This window comes from Aythya fuligula, chromosome 14 (genome assembly GCF_009819795.1).
Source record: "Aythya fuligula isolate bAytFul2 chromosome 14, bAytFul2.pri, whole genome shotgun sequence".
Lineage (NCBI taxonomy): Eukaryota > Metazoa > Chordata > Aves > Anseriformes > Anatidae > Aythya > Aythya fuligula.
Window position 1 is genome coordinate 9,342,744 of NC_045572.1, and position 20,921 is coordinate 9,363,664.

The 20,921-nt window shown below is 43.4% G+C and overlaps 1 protein-coding gene across 1 annotated transcript in view; it reads left to right on the forward strand.

Moving 5' to 3' along the window:
- The window catches only part of UBTD2 (ubiquitin domain containing 2), a 53,952-nt gene that overhangs the window by 23,384 nt on the left and 9,647 nt on the right, over nt 1-20,921 (forward strand). Inside the window, exon 2 of the mRNA XM_032196913.1 lies at nt 6,900-7,136. Within this exon, the coding sequence (XP_032052804.1) occupies nt 6,900-7,136 (237 nt within the window). The remainder of the gene's footprint in view (nt 1-6,899; nt 7,137-20,921) is intronic.

The following is a 20,921-nucleotide window of genomic DNA, read 5'->3' on the forward strand; positions in this document are numbered from 1 at the left end:
TTAGTTCAATTTGTGTAATATTCAGCTAGCTTCTCATGACTGTCTTCAAATAATTACTCTTTGCTGTTTCTCAAATTGCTTCTCCCTGAGAGGATATCATTTCCTCTGTTGAGGCTGTGCATGCCTACAGCTTAAGCAAGCTGCACGGGAGCTGTGTGCCACGCTTTCCTTGCTGGCCTCTGCTTCTGCAGAGCTTGGTCTATCTTGTTCGATGGAGTATCGTTTCTGTCCTCCACCCATGGAGCCTGGCAGTCATCAATCCTCCCATTTCCACTGAGAGCAGTTTTTGAAAAATGTCTCGTCTTTCTTATCCAAATAGACAGTTTTGTTAATTTTCTGCCCTTTCGTTTGCACTTCTTTTGCGTGTTCCTGCACTGTTCCACACAGTTACTCCAAACCGTTCATCTCTCAACACTTAAACAGTTGTTTCCATCTCTTACATATTAAAAGAAAAAAAGGAAAATTATCATATCTTCCCACCTTCTCCCGATACTGTTGGCACTTCAACATTTTGATGTTCTCTGCTAATGTTTGCCCATATCTGCTCTTAACTCCTGCTCCAGGCTGAGGAGACCTCCATGCCAGTCTTCCCCATGCTCACTTCTTGATGTGCAATGTTCTTGCTATGAGTCTACAGAGCTGAAAGCACAGCAGGGCCCTATTCTTGCAGCTCCTGTACATAACTGCTTGCAAATGCATGATCAGCAGCGTTGGGTCTTCAGCCCCCAAACAGCATGGGACCAGTCCATAAGTCGTCTTCTGAGATCTGTGCTGCCAAGCCCTCCCCACCCTGGTGGATTAGGTGCCCGTGGAGATGTTTCCAGTGCATGCTTTGGCCAAATTTGGATGTGTTTTCTTAGAAGAGCAGCAAAATTCTTACGCTGCAAGCAACATATGCTTCTGTTTCAAAAGAAAAGGAAGAAATTCACTGCGGAGCATTTGCATGGATTTTAACGTAAGCCAAATGTTACTCCTCGCTTCGTCCTAAGGAATAGGTGAAAGATGCTTGAAAAAATGGGGAAGGAGGAAAGAAGCTGACGGGAGGATGACTGAAAGCAAAGGGGACGTCTCCCCAGATGGTTATGTTGTAGCTCAGCTTCAGGAGGCTCTTAAAATGGACCAAATCCTGTGGACTGTCTTAGGGGCTTACCAGTGTGATTATTAGCAGGGAAGCAGGAAAATCAAATTCACAACTAACACAGAGATCTACCTAGCCTTCTGTGGAGGGTGTCAGTTGCCTGATGTCTCATTCGGCTGTTGCATTTGTATTATTTGATTTGACAGTCAGCCCGTTGGGGCAGAAATATTATCCAATTTGATTATTGAGTGCTACAGTTCATGGGTATATAAACTAGGAATTATGAATGCTTTAGCTGGATGTTGGTATTTATTATGAGACTCTTCCATTACCAGCTGCTTCTGCTCATCTGGCCCGCCTCGAGAGCAGGCAGCAGTGCTCTGATCCGCAGCGATAGTGACATAGCAAACACAACAGCTGTTTAAAGAGTTCTACTTAGACATTTTTTTTGACGTTCTGTGAAGAAACTGATTTAAATATCTGGATTTATCTGCATAAGCTCACTCAAAAGAAGCACAGATAACGCTGATTCCCCTGCTTTGACGGGAAGCTGTGGGGAGAGGAAACAAACCTTCACGATTCATGGTAAAAAATAGTCTGAGGACTGGAGAAATGTGTCTTTTCTGAAAAAAAGACGACTTGGCAGTTTTTCAAGAGCTGAGGTTAGCAGGACAGGCAGGAGTGGCTGCCTCCAGGATCCAGGGCTGTTCTTTACCTGGGAAGTGAAAGCACGCTATGTGCAGCTGCTGATGGGGCAGAGACAGCCTACGTGCTTGTCTGGAAGTATTTTTAGGTCCCTTGAAGACTTCGAGGGATGAAACAGGCTTAGAAGGGATGCTTGACTTGAAGGAGACTTGAACAGTGCTTGGATTTTGCATGTGTGGGAATGGCAGAAATGTGGACACATGAATACGGAGCTCAGGTGAGGCTGCCTCTGCTTCTGCAGCCTGCTGCATGGCACTGCCAGCCCTTCTGCCCAGACCCCTGCCATACCCTGGACTGTCTAAGTACATGAGCACATCTTCCTCCTTTGCATGCTGGGCCCTGGGAAGTTCATTTTGCAGCTGGTAATTATCAGGGCTTCTTATCTTAGCTGTTGCTTCTGCCAAGGTCCCTTTAGGTTAATGACAGCAAGTCCTAAAAACGGTGTTTCCAGTTTGTGCTCAGCGTGCCGTGCGTGTAGGTGGGTCTGACTGAACCGGAGGGGAGCAGAAGCAGTGCAGGAGGCATCCTTCAGGTCGGGCATCCGGGAGGATAAAGAGCATCTGTAGTCTCTTCTCAAGCAACCCCTCTGACCAGCCTAAGGAAAACATCTGCGAGGCCACAGGAATGGGCTGTGGTTGTTCCTCCTGTAGAAAGGCTGCTCTTAAGCAAGGTCCTGCAGCTTGTCAGCAACTTCTTAGCCCCGCTTCAGATACGCAGCACCACCTGGGTGTCCGTGAGCTGCTGGAGCAGGAACACCCTGAATTATTTGGAGGTGTCGCTGATGTGCTGATCTTCGCTAGTTTTGGAAAGCAGACTGTTAACGGTCTTCGTTTTTCCGTCTAAATAAATCTCTTGCCAAACAAGATCAACCATCACCATCTAATGAGAAGTGTGACTTTCAATATTGCTTCAGCAAGAACATGCCTCTTTGGCATTTATAAGACAGTATTTCATGTTTTCAAGCACGATATTAATAATTTGTTACTTATGTTGAAGTGATGTAAGATGAAAAATTAATGGGGATGTTACTTTCTCTTGCAGATCTTGCAAGCTGTTGTGCCTCTGATGTACGTGGCCTTAAATGAAGTCAATGTTTTCTTTTGAGCTCTCGTTAACTTCAGAAGTGAGGAATATAAAAGTGGCATTATAAATACCTGACAAAGTGTTTTCAGACTGCTAACGTTTCAGTGCATTTTCTGTCTTTATCAACCTTATTACAGAAAAAAGTCCTTTGATGTAGTCCAAAACTTTGACCATAGTTTGTGTAGTGATGTTTCTGCCTAGTGACTAAACCCTGAAGTGAAAAATGGGCCATTTTACACGTTTTTACGTGACTTGTGGCTTTTTGTATCCTTTCTGCTCCATCTATCAACACAGCTAAAACAGATTAACATTTTTTCAGGAGGGCCTAAAGCTTTTAGGGGATTCTTGAAACACTTGTAATAAATAGTAAACACACTAAAAACCTTTTTAAATATCAGCTGGGGAAGCCAAGTTGTGTTTAAAGGCTCAGTCCTGGGATGAACGGCTCCTTAGAGTAAAAATGGCTTTAGTGGTGTTTATAGAGTCACTTCCTTCCACCATCCTGCTTTCCAGCTTGAGAAACTATCGCTGGGTTCATCGTCAGCGCTGCCTGTGTGGGCAGGGGTGGATCTCCAGGGGGAAGCTTTTTGGGACTGTTAGGATCTCCGTGTCCCCCCTGCCAGCCCTGTTTGGTGAAGAGCTGTGTATTCAGATGCTGTTTTGGGTAAAGATGGGAGGGAAAGGGCCTGGAGCAGCTCATGCTGTGTTGCTGGGTACCTGGCAGACGGGGCTCCTGCAGCAGCCGCCGCCGTGCTCGGGGACTGCAAGAGGCGCCTTTAACCCGCTTTCATAATTAATGCTTGGGGAGGAGGAGAGGGCCCTGTGGGATAAATTAGCAGCCATTGAGCATACATGCTAACAGATGTTAGCCTAAGTAAAATGGAAGAAAAGATGCCCACTGACCCAAATTTGTTGCGTTGTCACGTTTCCTCTGTCTGAAACGTTTATGCTCTGCCTGCGAAGCCTCAATAAGGAAACAATTCCTCGTTGGAGTGTTTCACCACATGTGTTTCTACCATTTCATAATACGCTGCCTAACGCATGCAGTCCTTGCCTGGGCTGCCTCCTTCACCATTGTTCTGGGCCGAGCCATCCCCAGCTCCCAGCTTGCCCGAGCTCAGCCAGGGCTTGGACCGTCAGCGGCGGGGCTCTGCCAGGAGCCTTGGTGTTTTGTAAACACTTGGGTTTGCTGCTCCCAAATCTGCTGAATGGTCAGCGCTCCTCTGAAAAGCAAATGGAAGCAATCTCCTGGAAGCAATCCCGCGGAAACAAAAGGCAATAAATGTTTGTGGTCACTTGCAAGGGTTCTGTCTCAGAAGCTGGTTATTGGGAGTTTCTGCATGGGATGCAGAATAACAGCTGGGGTGCCATGCAATTGTCGTTTGCTAATTTTGTTTGTGATCTGGTTTAGATGATGCATTTGTATGGAAACTGCAATGACTTCTTTTTATAACCTGAAGAATCCTCGTGGATTCACGCAGTTGGAAATGTCACCTTACCATCAGAACTTCTTTTAAATACCCTATTTTCAATTAAGACACAGCTTATTAAGCATGAATGTCATTCTGAGCTACGAGTTGAAGCTTCTGTGGTCATAGCAAGTAGGGCTGTGGAAGGGGGCAAGTCGTAACCGTGAGGATGTGTTTTAAAGATTGAGAAGTTGAAATGCTTTCTGCAACACCAGATGCTGATGGTCAGCCCCCAGGCACAGCACTTGCTGTTGGCTGCTGCTCTGAAAGCAGAGCTGAATGTGTCCATGGTAGAAAAAGTTAAGGAAGAAGAGGGAATATTCAACTTAAATAGTTTTGCAAGGCATTACAATTTATCTGAAATCACTATTTCTAGTGTATTGAAGCTTTATGCTCTCAGCATGTCCCTCACACCACCGTGTACACACTTGTATTAAAGAGCTGCAGTGAATTGCTGTAGATACGGTGTGTAGCTAGCTGTGGAGATACAGTGTGGGTCTAGGTTAAGAACTGAAGAATATTTGGACATGAGATTGTTCTACTGTGGAAATCTGACTGCTGGAGTAAGATTGAGGAGAGAGATGAGGTTTTTTTTGTTAGCTGTGCTGGAAAAATGAGAGGGCCTGGAGAAAAGCAGTGTTCCTTCCTATCTATAAGGACAGAGGTGGGATGCAGGATGCCGGAGGTAATTCCTCATGTTTGTCCAGGGGCTCTCTGCTCCTTGCAGATGAAGCAGGAGCACCTGATAAGGGGCAGCTTTGTGCCACGGGCCTTGACGCCGTGGCAGCTGCGGTGTCTTGCTCGTGTGAGCTTGTTTTGGCCTCGGTGCTGCAGACATCGGATGACGGACCAGGTCTGCTCGTGCTTCCCCTGCCTGGCAGCTGCTGCAGTCCCTCTGCTCCCTTGGGATTGCAAAGGCTCCTTACAGAGAGCGTAGGAGGGGACATCTCCGTGGTGGGATCCTTAATGGACTTCAGGTCTGGTAGCTTACCTGTCCCCCAGGAGCATTCAATATTCATCACCTCGTTTTTACAACCCTTCCATGTTGATGCAGCTGCTTATTTTCAGCTGCAGACACCCTGAAAGGGGGGTTTAACTGTTGAAGGACATCTTGTTTCCTCTGGAGACGTTTAAACTACGTATTCAAGGTTTTTGCGGTATCGAGCCGTGGTGAGAACTGTTTTCGTGGTTTGTCATTGCTCTCTTCCCCATGCTGTTGTCGCAGTGTCCCGTTTCAGCAAGGTCCCTGCTGCCAGGAATGGATTTAAGTGGGGTTTTAACTCTTGCAGGGAGAAACTATTCCCCGTGTGCACTGAAGTTTGTTCCCTTTGTTTTCTTTGTACTTTAGGTAGTAATAAAAGCTTTTCTGTACTATCTCAGCATTCTGCAGTTGGACAATTTTTAGTCTCTGTTAAGTAATGTGAAAGAATGTTTGGAAAGTACAATTTTAGTTTTCCTTTCTGTAGGACAGTAGAAGCCAGTTCCGTGTATTTGGTCTCCATCCAAATGTTAAAATGCTGATTGCAGTTTGCCTTTGGAGCCGATCTCTTCCAGCTTTCTCACATGAACCACAACAGGAGAGCCCAAACGATGGACTTCTCCAGTCCTCAGGATATGTTTCGGGCAGACACTAGCAACAGAGCCTCTCCTGCACGTAGGAAAGAGGCATTCAGACACCCTGCTCCCAGGCACCTCTGGGCACCGTGCTCAGACAGGAGCAGAACTAACCCCGTGCTCACAGAAATGAGGCAGCCAAACCGAGAGGAGGCTTTTAGCATGCTCTTAGCAGTGCTGTAATTTAGAGTGAGCAGGTAGTTTTAATCCGCCAACATTAGACCTAAGTGATTATCTTAACTGGCTATTGCATAAACATAGCGGTAGTTAAAATAAAACAAACACTCTTATGTTTATTGTGAATGAAGTAACTACTTATTAAAGCTTGACAGATTCCTGGATTATTCTTCAGGGATTCGTCTTTGACGATTCCAGCCTTTGTGCATCTTATTTGCCTTTCCACACTTGCTCTGAACTGAAACCATTTAAAAGCAGATAATGCAAAAAAATAATCCTTAGTCTCTTAAAAACTCTGTATGTAATGAAGTATCCCATTTGCTGAGCAGAGAGCGTTGCTGGCGGCACAGAGAGGAGGATCCTGATGCAGCGCTGTCTCCCTGCACCCTGGTGTGCAGATAATGGGCTTCTGCCTGCAGCGCTGCTGCTGCCTTCGAGAATTTCTGTGGGGTTTGCGTCAGCCAGCCAGGGGCACGTGGTGCAGGAGGAGGGATGCACTTTCCAGGAGCCTGGAGAGAAGTTGTGGGGTGCTTGGAGGTGCAGGTGGAACCAGCAAGTGTTGGGTTGCCCTTAATTTTTTCTGAGAGGTAAAAACAAATTGGAGGCCAGAGGGAGGAACGTGCTCTCCTGGAGAAGATGGGTGAAAAAAGGATCGGGATTGCCTGAAAGTGAACTTTCTTTTCATAAAACCTAGACAGAATAATCAAGATACGCTTGAGTAACTTTGTGCTGTTACCATTTTTTCAATTTCTCTTCCTCTTTCTACTCCACAGTTGCTCTTGGTCGGAACCAACCCTTGAAGAAAGAGAAACCGAAATGGAAAAGTGATTACCCCATGACAGACGGACAGCTGCGCAGTAAGAGGGACGAGTTTTGGGACACAGCACCAGCTTTCGAAGGCCGCAAGGAGATTTGGGATGCCCTCAAGGCTGCTGCACACGCTTTTGAGAGCAATGATCATGAACTGGCGCAAGCAATCATTGATGGCGCAAACATAACACTACCACATGGTAGGTTCATCTGAGATGGATGTGGCCGGTGAGAAGTGTAACAGGAGGTTAAGCAAATGAGGTTTTAACATGAAAATCAATTGCAGCAAGTAGTAGTTTCAAACACTGTTATTCCAGTATGCACAATGTCTTCTCTTTGGTGTTTCAAAGCAAAATTGTTAGTACGTAGAGAATATGAAAAACTTTCCCAAAAACTTGGTGCTGACACTCTGCTTTAAGACTTTGTACAGGATGCAGTGTAAGCATTTACTATCTTGGTTGTTTTCCCTTTCACTTTGTCATTCTGAATTCTGATTTTTGCAGGCTCTGTTCTTACTCTGCTCCTCAGAAATGAATCACTTCCCTTTATGCCAAACAGAAATACAGAAAATTAAAAAAGAAAAGTTTTAATGGATTTATAGGTTTGCTAATCTCAAGAGAAAACAGAAAGGGAGGGTGGGGTGGATAAAAGAGGCTGTTCTTGGTGTCTCTTCTACCAGAAGGGAGGTGAAGAGGTTTATGCCAAGTAATGAACTACTTCCAGAGACGCTGAACTGAGTGCAGTATAGAAGACACTGTGTATATGCTGACTCAGGTCTCCTGGGAAGAGAAAAAGGATGATTTGGAAGATCTCACGCCTTCCTTTCTGCAGTAACTGCTCTTTGTGAGGTTGACTACTCGTGTTGCCCTTTTTTTCTTTCATTGTTGTGTTTAGGATCACGATTTCCGTAAGCAGTCGATTGATCACCTATTTCCTTTGGAAAGGGTGGATGTGGTGTCTTTTTTTCCATACTGAAGTGTGGAACATTGCTAGTCATTGTGGCTCAGGATATTCTTTTTCCCACTCCTGTTGAGCTGTCAGTAGGATGTCACTAACGTAGCCGAGAGGTGGAAAGTTTCAGTGCTGCAACATGACCTGTCTCTTCCATAATTCATGGGCGGCCTATTGTAGTCCTCCCAGATCATTGTTTGCTTTCAAGGAGGTTTCTGTTTTGCTGGTTTGACTGATAACGAGGGAGTTTTTGTCAAGGGCAGTTATGCATATGGAAATGGTTTTGTCAATTATTTCCAGAACCTGCCAATGCCAAGGAAATCTCGGTGTTCCTCTTCTACAAACCTGCAACAGTTCTGTCGATATTCTAGTCCTAATCAATCGGGGAGAGAAAAGTAATTCCACTGCTTATAAGCTAGTGTGATTTTTCAAAAGATAGAGACAGGAGTCAGGTTGTCTAATGTGGAACGGGTAATGTTTTTGTGCCTCTATTTGTCATAATGTGTTTTCTTCCCTTGCAGTGGTTCATAAAATTGGCCAGAACATGGAAATCCTAAATTACCTACTAGGTTTCTTGATTTTATGCATCAATACACATTTTATGTATGAATTTTAAATAGCACGTTATATTTACTGTCTCCAAAAAAAAAAAAAAAAAAAAAAAGAATATTCTCCTTCTAAATTGATAATGTTACTGAATTGTTGTCCTTCCCAAACATCTACTCTGCTGAAAATATGAAGAAGCTGGGTATTTAGGCAAGTTGTGACCTAGTGGGAACTGCCTAGGTGGGAGGGGTCTGGCAAAATGGATTGGTGAAAATACTGATAATTTTCAGTTACCCCTCAAATGGAAATAATTTTTCAGAAACTGAGTATTTGCAGACCTAAAATAGCCACTGTATTGTCTTGCTTAGGTGGTGAAATAAAAATAGTAGAGGTCAGGAAAACTCAATCTTACAAGTGAGTTAAGATGAACAAAATGCAGATTGCCTCCCACCATGGTTTCTTACAGCGGATGTGAGCTATCTCCAGATGGGATTTGAGCTTAACCTGAAAAATAACCTCTTAATGTGTGAGTGCTCACCCTCTGCAGTGAGGGTCTCATTCTGCTTATAGCCGTACACAAAAGACTGATGGAAGCATAATTCATTTAGTAAATGCCAATCTGAGTCACAGAGCACGCTCTGGCAGAGAGAGGGGTATTATTTGTATAATGCAGTCGTGGAATTTGACAAGACCCTGATAATGAAGTATTTTGACAGCACTGGATTATGTATTCATTTTAAGTGTTGCACAAGTATACATATGAAGAACACTTGCAGGGAAATGTTAAATTTATAGCATCAAGTCATGCTAAGAAGCTGCTCGACATGTTAGCTCCCTGCTTCCTTTGGTTAAAATGGCACAACAACTTGTTGAGGAGGAGGATTTTATTCAAAGTGGGAAGTTTAAGTAGTTCAGGTCTTTGGGTTCTGAGATGGAATCACTTCTGTGTCCGTGCACTTTCCTTAGCAGGAGGGAGGATGTGCTATGTATACCTCTAACACTACCACACTTTGAAAATAGTGTTTCTTAGCTTCTCAAATAGCGTTTTACTAATCCCGTTCAGAGTTTCAGACTCGAAGTCCCAGACTTGAAGTTTCTCGTTGCAAGCAAAAATGTGAAACTGGGCAGATAGCTCTCATTTCTCCTCCCTGGGCAGTCTGAGGAATTTAGGATGAACGCCCTGCCCTAGAAATTAGCCCTTTCAATGACGCTGAGTGTAATACTTGAGGGGGAAGAAGTATGTGTGCTGTGAAGCTTTGGCTCTTCAGCAGAGAATTTGCTCGGGGTACTGCCTACTACTGGCAGACTGCGGCCTGCTCTGAGGCCCACATACAGAATATTCAGAATATTTCAGAAATAAGCCAGGAATCAAGCTTGTATCAGAGCTGCTGTTGCCTAGGCAGGCCTGGCCTTTGGTCAGATCCCAAACAGAGAGAATATTTTCAGTATTTATCCAGAATCTTGAGTGGAGTGCAGTCATTTTTGTACCCACAAAATTGAGTTACTCGCTCTTTCACCATCTTTCTGCTGTTGACACTCGTCTTGTGCATCAGCTGCTTGCATGGTTCTCAATGTTGTGTGACCTTTCCACTACAGAGAAAGCCATTTCATTTAGAAACTCAAGTGTTTCTTAGTCATCAAGCATTGTTAGTGTCATGCGTGAATGGATTATGAATAAAACCCTTTCATCTGTGGGCTCGGTAGTGCCTGTTATCAGCAAGCTGAGTTTATCCCCAGGCAGGTAGAACAAACAAACTGTCCTTGTTCCAAGGGACACTAAAAATCTCCACGTTTTTGTTTATAAAAACCTCAAATTGGGTGAAATTCAAAAAGAGGGGAAGCTAGCTGTTAAGGAATCTGACTGCTTGCATATGCATTAAATACCAAATCCTACATGTACCAGACTAGTGCCACCACCTAGATTTACAGGTGTGCTTGCCAGCAGTGCTCTTTGCAGCGGCTGCAGCTCTGCCCCCCAGGGGCGGACTGCTCCTCGCACTGACCCTGGAACATGGCAGGTACCACCTGTGTCACCCCTCACATCCAGCTTTTGTACTCTTTTTTTATTTTCTACAGCAGTTTACTTGTCCGTGCAGCAAATACACATCCAGTTCAGGCTGTCTGTCCTTCACAGTTAGCATGGGAATCGACTGCTTGCAGAGCCTCCTGAAATAACACACACAAATGCCCACGCATGGTTTTGTCGTCTGGTCCACAAGCCATGGTAGAAACTGCTCTGGAGTGCTAATGTGCGTCCTTGGAGCCTAGGCTTTGCTCCTTCAGGTAGGAGGAAAAAGGGGGATTTACTGATTAGGCTGTGCATGAAAACACTGCTTGCTCAAAGCAAGAAAGCATTTAGTAAGATGAAGTGTAGAAATCATGTCAAGATTTTTTTTTCTAAATAGCTTGACAGCGTAGTTCTGGTAATTCTGGCCATGAAAGCTGCTATTTGTGGTGGGATTTGATTTTATTTTTTTGACAGACAAGGATGGGACACCCTCCTTTGATTTCATAGCTCACCAAAGAGCCCCAGTTCCTAAGGGAAACTGTGTTACAAGCATCAACTAGGATAAATTTTGTTAGTGGAAATATAGAATGATGCAGTACATTGACATGAGACTGTGGCATTTCCTCTTATTTCTTTTGTGTGAACACAACTGAGGCTTAAAAAAACAAAAAAACAAAAAAAAAAAAAACAAAAAAACAAACAAGCAACAACAACAAAAAAAAACAATAACATAGCCAAACACCTACATTTTAACTGTCCCTGTGTGATGGGCTTGCATGCAAACTGTGTATTGCTTACAAAATTAAACCTGTGGGAAGAGGGGTCTGGGGATTAAGGAGTGGCAGAGGTTTGCAGGTAAAGATACTGGCCTGGCTGCTCCTGCAAATATGAAATTGCTATTTCATTCTGAAAACCTGTAGGGAAGTGAGGAAAAATGCATCTCTCTTTACCGTTGCCTTCAGCCAGACATCTTCCTTGTCTAACCTGAGTGAGAAAAAAATCTAACCAATGTAATTTTTCTAATGGATGCCTTTTGCTGTCTTCTGCAGTTAAAAATAGCACGTAAGTATTAAATAAATAAATAAGCTTGTGGGATGGGCTTAGCACTTCTCATCTATCTTGGGTGCCTCTGTGGGATGTACTTAAAAATAGAAATAACGTTCTCACCAATTTATGTTTTTCTGATGTCTTAAAGTAGCACATCCTCAATATTCTATTAATGAGTCCATTTAAATTTAATGAACACTTTGCATACTTCTTAGCTACTAAGAACAAAATGTTGGAGTGTGTAGTATTTTATTAGGGTCTGCACCAAATGCTGGGGCTGAACTTGTCCTGGAAGTAGTTAATTTTAATTGGAATCTCTCTGGGGTTAAGTGGAGTTTTAAAATTTCAGGATGGACACTTAATCCACTGTAGCATAGCTACCAGTATATTGAATTTATCTCGTTTAATACTATTTGAACGATAAAAGGGCCTCTCTGTTAAGCCTGGTGGCTTTGTGCTCAGGAGCAGCCAACTTCTCTGTGCCTTAAAATACAGCTACTGTAGCTCGCAGCGAGCTTTTTCAGTGAGCAGTCTTGCAGCGTTGGCTTTTTGTGTGTAAGCAGAGCTGTCACATTTACTGTGTGTAACACTCGAGATCGTGAAAAGTGGGGATGTGAATATTTACCTTAAATGCTGGGGAAAAGTAAATGAAGTTACTCAAATGTTCTAGCAGTGGGTAGAGAGTTTTTTACCCCTTTGGGTGAAATATTCAACAGAAAACCATAAAAAAACAAAACCAACAACACCTCAAACCAACAATGGTGATGTAAAGGAAGCGTGCCTCTTCTGTTTACCCCCACCCCGATCCAAACACAAAAACCTGACTCTGGCAAAACTATTTTTCCCCCTGTTGAGCTGTAATTATACATCATGCTGTGGTGCTTGCTGCCTCTGGGCTGAGGGCTCCCTGCGCTAAAGCTCAGCTCTTAACGTTTGTGCCTCAAGTCCTGCATCCCTCTGAGCACCGTCTCTCGTTTGGGTGCATTTGGATTTCCGAGGCTTCCATCATCTGAAAGGACACGTTAATGCCTTAATGTGTGTGCTGTCCTTTAGTGCTCACTGCATCTCGGTGCAGTACATCAGGAGATGGGGACCAGGGTTCAGCAGACCATCAGGATGCATCTGCTTCTCACTACTACTTTGTTTGCTTAAAGTATAAAACTAGTACAAGGAGAACACGTATTTATTTTATTTTTGAAAGGAAGTTACCCTCCATGGTGTTAAACTCCATTTCTGTTTGCAAATGAAGGTTTTCACACTGTTACCCAAGACCGTGAGAGTGCAAGGTGAAGAGGAGAGAGGGTGATAGTTAAATGCAATCAAACAGCGCATGACACTGGGTAAGTGGGAGAGGAGCCCACAGCCCGGGTGTGTTTGGCAGGATGTCAGTGTTGCTTTTAGCATTGATTGCATTCGTTGTGCAGAAAGTCCTGAGGAGGTTGTTATGCTAAAGTAAATCACTGGAAGTGTTGGAAAACTTCTACTCCCTGCTGCAGTTATTTCACCTTTCCTCACTGATCTTGGTGTAAATCAGAAGAAGAATTGAAACTTTTTTGGAAATGAAAGCTGTGTCTGTGCTCAGAAGCATTGGACAGGCACACAGGGTATTGACGTTGGGTATCTGTGTGCTTCTTAGGTGTTTATGGCTGACACACTACTTTTATGTTAGCTTTATTAGAATAGTGTTATTTTACCATTTTTCAGATGACAATATTACCTTGTTTCCATCCTTACTGAGATGATTCTGGTGTTTGGGGAAGTTTTGGGCAGACAGACTTCTCCTTGCTTTGTAGAAAAGTGATTAGTTTTATGAGAAATCTTCATACCAAGATCTTTTTGGTACACAAAAAGTCACTTTGCGTAAAGCAGTCATCCCCAGCATGTTTGGGTGGACAACAGTCTGTACTGGCAGTGAAAGCAAACCACAAGCAAAATACCATTTCCTTCTTCCTTGCAGGGCCAAGAAGCCCAGTAGCGATGGGAATGCAGATCTGTGTATACCATCAGTACTAATTAGACATCCCAACCAGCCTCGTCCTTGCTTATAAGGAGAGAGGAGTCTGTAAAGACCTTCCCTTGCACAACAAAATGGACCAAGGTTGTGCATGGCTTGGAGCGAGGGAGGGGAGGGAGTCACAGTAGTTTATTTTTGTAGCAACAGTAATTAAGGATGAAAGTAACATTCAGTGCTTTTATTGAAAAGGAACCAGGCAGCTTTCTGTCCTGGAGATGGTAAGTTAGCACCCAAGAGCAAGCATCGTCTTAGGGCTTTGTCAGCCCTTGATGCCTGAGCCACTTGGCATTAATTTAATTAAAGATATTACGTATCACAGACATACGAACTCATTTGCATTAAAGCCAGATCCTTTATCAGAAGGTTTCTGGTATACAGGAGAGAAATCGGACTTCTTTTCCCTAAATGGGGCTGAAGCATCATCTGTAGTTCAAATGATTAGGCGTGAATTTTATTCTGCCACAGATCTTGCACATCAAGTCCTAGAAAATACATCTACTCTGGTGTCTTACCTGTTAATGGGGAACGTCTGCTAAACTCCTTACTCCTTTTTGAAGACTCCTGTGCCACACGCCTGACCTTTCCTAACACCCAAGAGGTGCTGCATAAAGATGCCAGTGGTGGGGTGCTGCTGTAAGAGCTTCCTGCAAAAGACCCTGCGTATCCATCTCTTAGCCTGACTTTCTGGGCTCCCAAAACTGTAATTGCTAAAAGTGAGTTGCTAGACAAAGACAGGAGAGGAAGCAGTATAAGGTAGTCAATAAGCTCAGGAGCTGGTCTTTAAATTTGTACAATAATTCAGAAATATGCACTGAAAAATTGTAGAGTAGATCTTTAACACTGAGCATTTAAGATATGTCTCACTTAAAATAAGTAGCTACAAAAGTGGAACTCTTTAATTTTTGCAGTGCTTTGTATGTGATAGCTATATTCGATTTATTAACTGTTATGTTGATGAATCTATGGTTGCAGAAATTTATACTGTATGTTTCACAGGGGCACCTTTAGTGTTTTGAATTTCATCTGCTGCTGCCTGTTCAGCTGTAAAATCCTTGTGGGTTTTTTCCACCCTTGCCTGCAAGCTGCTGTATCCATTGCTGGTGGGTTCAGGAGATAGAAATCACTTTCTCAATAGCTTGTTTGTCTGAAGAGATTTTTAATTGTTGTTAAGAATTTTTTTTATGTATTATATTGTCTACATTCAAACATAAAAACCGTGGTGAACCACGTGTTTTTCTGTCTGTATACAGAATCCTCGGTCAGGTTTTTCTAATGTCTGTTTAAAACGATAGTGAATGATATTTATAGTGACTCTAGCTGTCTAATTTTAGACTTCAGTCGAGTTATGAAAGCTTTGGGAGGTCTGACTGTGAAAGCATATCTGTCAATATGATCAGCAGTAGTACTGAGATGAGCATGCAGGCTATAAAAGTTAAGGAAACTTGAAAATCTTTCTGTCATAGATATCATAAAACTTACAACAGAGGCTACTTAATTATTTTTGTATGAAATCTGCTGAGCAGAAAACAGTTCTTAGTTCAGGAGGAGGTTTTTCTCTTTTTTTCTTTCTTTCTTCAGTTTAAAAAAACACACCACCACAAAACAAGAGTGAGGAATTAAAACCAAGAAGAGCTGGTGTATTGCAAGGAAGCAGTCTGGCTGCTGTTAGCGCCGAGGACATAAGTATGTATAAGGAGAGTGCTCGTCGTGTGTCAGTGTTTCTTCTACCCATTGGTGTCTATTTTTAAAAGCTGTTGACATCAAGTTCCTTCCTTAGGCTTATCTTTGCTAAAACGGTTAGTGAATAAATACATCGAGTCCAGTTTTTAGTAAAGCTGCACCCAAACTGCATTAATAGCATCGTGCCTGCGAGCAGTGCCGCTAGATGTTTGAAGGAGGCTGGCACACCTCGGGGAAAGCCGCAGCTCGGCTTTGGTGGTGCCTCCCACAGGCTTTGACCACTGGGTGTTGTGGTCTAGGTGTCGCTTTCCTTTGGGCCGCTGACACGACGCAGGGGTGTGACAAGTGTGAGCAGGGCTCCCACCACCAAGCTGCTCGATCTGCAGCCAGGCAAGCACCAGCTCCTCGCATGTTCAGCATCCTCTTCAGGGAGCGCCTCTGAGCCCACTCCTGCTGCCCTCTCCGTCCTCACAAAGTGAGCACCTCCTGCTGGTATGAAGCATCGCAAATGCTCTGGCCGTTTCAGTTCTGCTCAGGCACAGTAATTGTCTTTTTTTTCTTAGGAGACTTCTTCTAAATCAGGGATCTTCAACCAGTGCCCCCCGGCTGTGCACGCCCTGCTCAGACACCGATTTCAGCCTGCTGCAACCCACGCCCTGGGACTGCTTGGTGGCAGCTCCTCCTCTGCCGCCTCCTGGCTCCCTGGCATCTCCTCTGTCACACAGCCCATACACCTGGCAAGGTGTTTTTTTTCCATTTGTGAAATGTCTTTTCCTAGCAAAGTGTATGTGCAAGCAGTGCTGGGAAAGAGTGGATGTGCTGTGCCTGTGCTGCAGCCCTTTGCATGAGCAAAGTCCTTAAAAATGTAAGACTTGGGTCAGGGAGGATCCCTCAGCTCTGCAGTTGTCATCATTTAAGACCGGCCAAATATTTAGGAGGTCTAACAAGTTGTCTGGTGAAAGGCAGAGAATTGTTTAATTTTTGCCCTGGATCCATGTGACATTTAAAAAGACAAAGGACAAAAGTGAATCACTACACCAATGATTTTACCTTCTTCTGTCCTTTGGAAAAGGAATTAAATGTAGATGCAAACTACTAAATGTTTAAATTATTTTCAAGGCTGTGTTTTGCATTCTTTTCTACCACTTTGTGGTCATTTAAAAACAGTAAGCCCATACGCCTCACTACGTGACTATATTGCACTGTTGGCAACTTCATCTGTTTTTTTATTTATTTTTTTTTTAAACTAGAACTCTGGGGAGGAGATAGCATACAGAAATGCATGAGAACACAGCTCTTCCTGGCTGGAAATACAGCACATTACTTCAGTTCTTGGGTGCTTAAAGAAATGCATTTGTTTACCTTCACACTGAAAAGGGGCAAATTTGTAGCATTAATTTATAGACTATGGTGCAGTAGAAACATCTTTCGTAGTAACCACTTCAGAGCTGGTAGTAGAAAGCTTTGGAGAAACCTTTGATTTGATTTTTGTGTTTAAGTGGAGCTCTGAACGCTTAATCTCTTGAGTACTCTACCCATTTCCCTTTTGAAAGCCTTCTGACTGAGAGGGGCAGGGAGATAATGTGAATAACGCAATCCTGCATTGACCTGGAATCTCACAGCCGATTGTTTCTACTCTTCAGATGTGTTTTGTTCTGTGTTTGCTTCAGTTTTTACTCCAGAAGGACCCATTCAAAGTGGAGTGTTACTGGGAAGGTGGCTGTAAGGTATAAAATAAACTGAGGTAGAGAGAGCCTTGATTTTATGTGAAGTGGTATAAAAGATTGCTTTCCTAAATAGTAAAGTTAGGCGTTGCTTTTTCTTATCTATTTCATACAATTCTTTAGATTGCTTTTACTGGAATCAGAAGATGGATGCATGGAAGCAGTACTGCACAGCACGATGGGGCTGCTGCTTTGCCATGTTCCCATCTTTAGAGCTGTTGACACTTGGGAGGGGGGAAGTGTGTATTTTAGCAGGGCAAGCACCAAGAACTAATTTTTTTTTTGGGGGGGGGGGGGAGAGGTGTCTGTGTTTGTAGTTTACTACAGGTATGAGAGGTAGCATGGAAGAAAGCAGAACATGCATTTTCTCAGTTCAAGAGAGCAAGGAGTTGGCTTCCCAGCACAGATCGTGGCTGTGGACCCTGAAAGCTGTAAGCAGCGGAGCAAGACTAAGCAGGTTGCTTGCTTTCCTTTATGTAACCTCCTAGTTTCCCCCAGTACCTCTGTTCATGGGGCTGCAGGATGGTGAACAATGTTGCTGAACATCTCTAGCTTTAAATGTCCTTTGCCCCAACCTCAGGTTGCTTTTGGCACTGATCAGTTCCCAAGTTCAGTTCTTGATGTAGCTGCAAGCACCTACAGCAGAGCAGCTCAATGGGCAGTGCAGGAGCTGGGAGTCAGGCAACTGCTGGGATGGTTTTGCTGCTTGGAAAAGTATCCATCCATCTGTCCACAGCCTCAGAAGTGGATGGGGAAGGGATCATTTATGAAAGGTCTCTATTTTTACAACTGTCAGCTTGTGTGTGTTTCGGACAAGTATGTAAACCAGCACCGATTGAAAATGCAACGCACTGCAGAGGAACCTCGGTCTGCCACGTAACAAAGTGACTCTTAACAGCATCGTTAAATGGGTTAATCATTTCCATCCCCTCTGCTGGAGAGTTGTAAGCTGGGTGTGATGCCAGGTTTCTGAAGAGCTCTGGGATGTGTCCCCTGTGTCCTGGGAGGACGGCGCTCTACTGCGGTGTGATTAGAGGTGAGAGGCAGAGATACATGAGAGGTGCTTTGATTATCATCCATTGCTAGGCTGTCACTGTGCAGCCTGTGGCCAGATCAGAACCGTATGTTTATATAGCAGCATTCATTAGAGAAACGCTCGTAAAAGTGAGCCCTTCAAGAGATCCCCTGGCTGAAAACTAGAGAAATGCCAATAAATTCTTCTATAATTGGCAAATTCCGTTTGAGAAGGTTGCATCTAGAGCGCCTACTGCACAGTGCTCCGAAGTGTGCATGTTTCTTTGCTTCTTGAGGAAGGAAATAACAGCCAGACTAATGTTTGGCCGGTTTATTGTTTGTTTTATGTATTGCAACCACTTTGCATAGCATGTAGTGGAAAGCTCAACATGGAGTTTTGTGAGAGGAGAATGAAGGGAAATGCCAATGGCTTATCAATGAGTCAAATAATGAGAACTGTTTGAATGGGATTGTTACATTGCTACTGCAGGTACTTTTATTTCAGTGGTGCACCCATTTTTATTTTTATTATGTTTTCATCAGATTTCTAGATGTTGTGGATGCCCCATCCCTGGAACTGGCCAAGGCCAGGTTGGATGGGGCTTTGGGCAACCTGATCTAGTGGAGGGCATCCCTGCACACAGCTGGGTGTGGAACTGGGTGATCTTTAAGGTCCCTTCCAAACCATTCTGTGGTTCCTTATAGCCTTCATGAGTGCTCATGGCACTGTGATGTGTCTGTGGCAGCTTTCTCATGAATCGTGTGTTTTCAGTAGGAATTGCACAAGTCTCATTGCTGCTCCTGGTGAAGTGTCTTGAAGCCAGCAAAGGACACGTTACTGCTGCGCAGGCTGGAATGGGTACTTGGCAGGACTCCTAACCTTGAAACGCAGTGTATTTTCTCAAAAACCTCTTGAGTCCTGATGATCAGCAGCTAAGATAATGCTGTCTGACATTACTGCTGCGATTAATGTTTTTAAAATAGATGCACAGTATCCTTTCTGAGGGATGCTGGATTTCCATGTTTTCCTCAAATGGAATATTGAATCAAGTCATCAGGATGTAAAGCAGTTGTGGCTGACTGAAATAGTTACATATCTAAGTGCAGGTTAGAAAGCATCAACCCTTCAAGTAAAAATGCACTTATGGCTACATCCTACAGTTGTTTTCCTTAAATATTTTTAACTTCTGCTCTTGTTTTTGAAAGGTATTTTGAGGAGCTTCGTCAACATAATTGCTTGGACTCTTCTCAAGTCTCTTCCCCTGGTAGCATATGCCCGTCTGTTTTCTGTCTTTGGTTTCAGTTTGCCTTTTCTGCTGTGGTAAGGACGACTGTGCAGCACTGTTCTCAAAACTGCAATTTTTTGTACCATTAACGTGTGGCCAGGAAAGTGCAGCTAACTGCTTTAAGGGGAAGAAGAAAAAAAAAAAAAGACTGACTGACTGTACATGATGGCCATTAAACACTCAAAATAAAATTGGCCTTGTGATGAAAAAATGTCTCAAATTCATTTCAGAAGAATCATTTAGGTTGAAAAATACCTCTAAGATCATCAAGTCTAACCATTAAGCAACAAATGAGCTGCAGACTGCTTGTCGATGGTGTGTTGCAGATCTTCTGGATAGGAAAATGTCTGCTTAGGTGAATAATTCCTTTGGTATCTGGTAGTGGCCAGGACGTGATGTGTAGTTTATTAGATACTCCACAGTGGACTTCTACCCCCTCCTTGACTGCTTACAACAATGAAACAGGGTATCTGCTTAATCTGCCTTGCTGTCTGCTAGTAAAATGAGAAAAAGAAATATGAAGCATTTAAAATGTATTCCTCATAGAAAATAACAGTGTAAGCCACGAGAGCCACCTAGGAGCTGCCTTTGCCCTGCACAGGTGGTCTTCGGAGGTGGTATTGTTTCTGTAATTGATATAGATGTTCTTCCCCCAAACTGGTGCACCTGAAGCACTGCGTGTTAGGAGGATTGAGTAGATAAATGAGGGGTCAGCAAGGCCTTAGGTGCCTCGCTTGTTCTCTGCCCACTCTTGCACCCCACTCTTCCTCCGTGATCTGGAGTGGGTGGTGGTCAGCATATCTGTCATCTTTCTCTGTTCCAGCTTAAAATATCTGAATAAGACGATGATTGTATCTTTTCTACAAGGCCAAGGCAAAATAGTTATGTTCAGAAGTGTCTGAGTTGCAGGAATTGGCTTCTTTTGGGGTCAGGTGATGACTAAGGAGAAGTCCTACATGGTGTGCGTTATGGAGCCACACAGTACTCACAAGTCGGCAAGCGACCCAAAAGGAGATGTGTTAGCACTCTAAATCTTCCACATTGTCTTTCAATAAACACTTTGAGGTGGTAACTTTAAGTCATTGCAGGGTTTCAGTGAGTATTACAGAATAGATTTACCACTGGAAATGGAGGAGAAAACTCCCCGGTTCCTGGATATCTTGCACTGCCCAGCGCTTTGCAGGTTTACCAGGCTGGTAGGCAAAGGAGTGTTGAAGCCTCACAAAACCATGTGGGAGACACTGGCTTCATCTGGTGAAATATGGATTTACCAGTAAAAAGAAAAAGTACTAATTTCTAAGTAATTTCATTGTTCAGAAAAAAAATAATTAAATTATAGGCCCGTCTTTAATTGTTTTGTAGCAATCAAGTAATTTTTTGTAGATTACAGCTAGGTGTTATATTTTTAACCTGCCTGGGTTCTCATAATTTGTGCAGACTCCCCCCAAATTTACACACTTAGAGGGCGATACAGATTTAACTAACATTGCCTTCTACATTTATGCTTACTCAGTACTTTTTTATTTATTTATTATAAGTAAGGTAACTGAAGGAACAACACCTTGGAGGGTAAAGAGGACGTTACATGGAGTAAAAAGCAATTCTGCAGATTTGCTTTAAATCTTTTCCGTAACCTTATTTAATCCTCCCTCCCTCCCTCCCTCCCTCCCTTCCTCTTTCCTTCTTTTTAAATAGTCCTGTGTTGTAGTTTTATT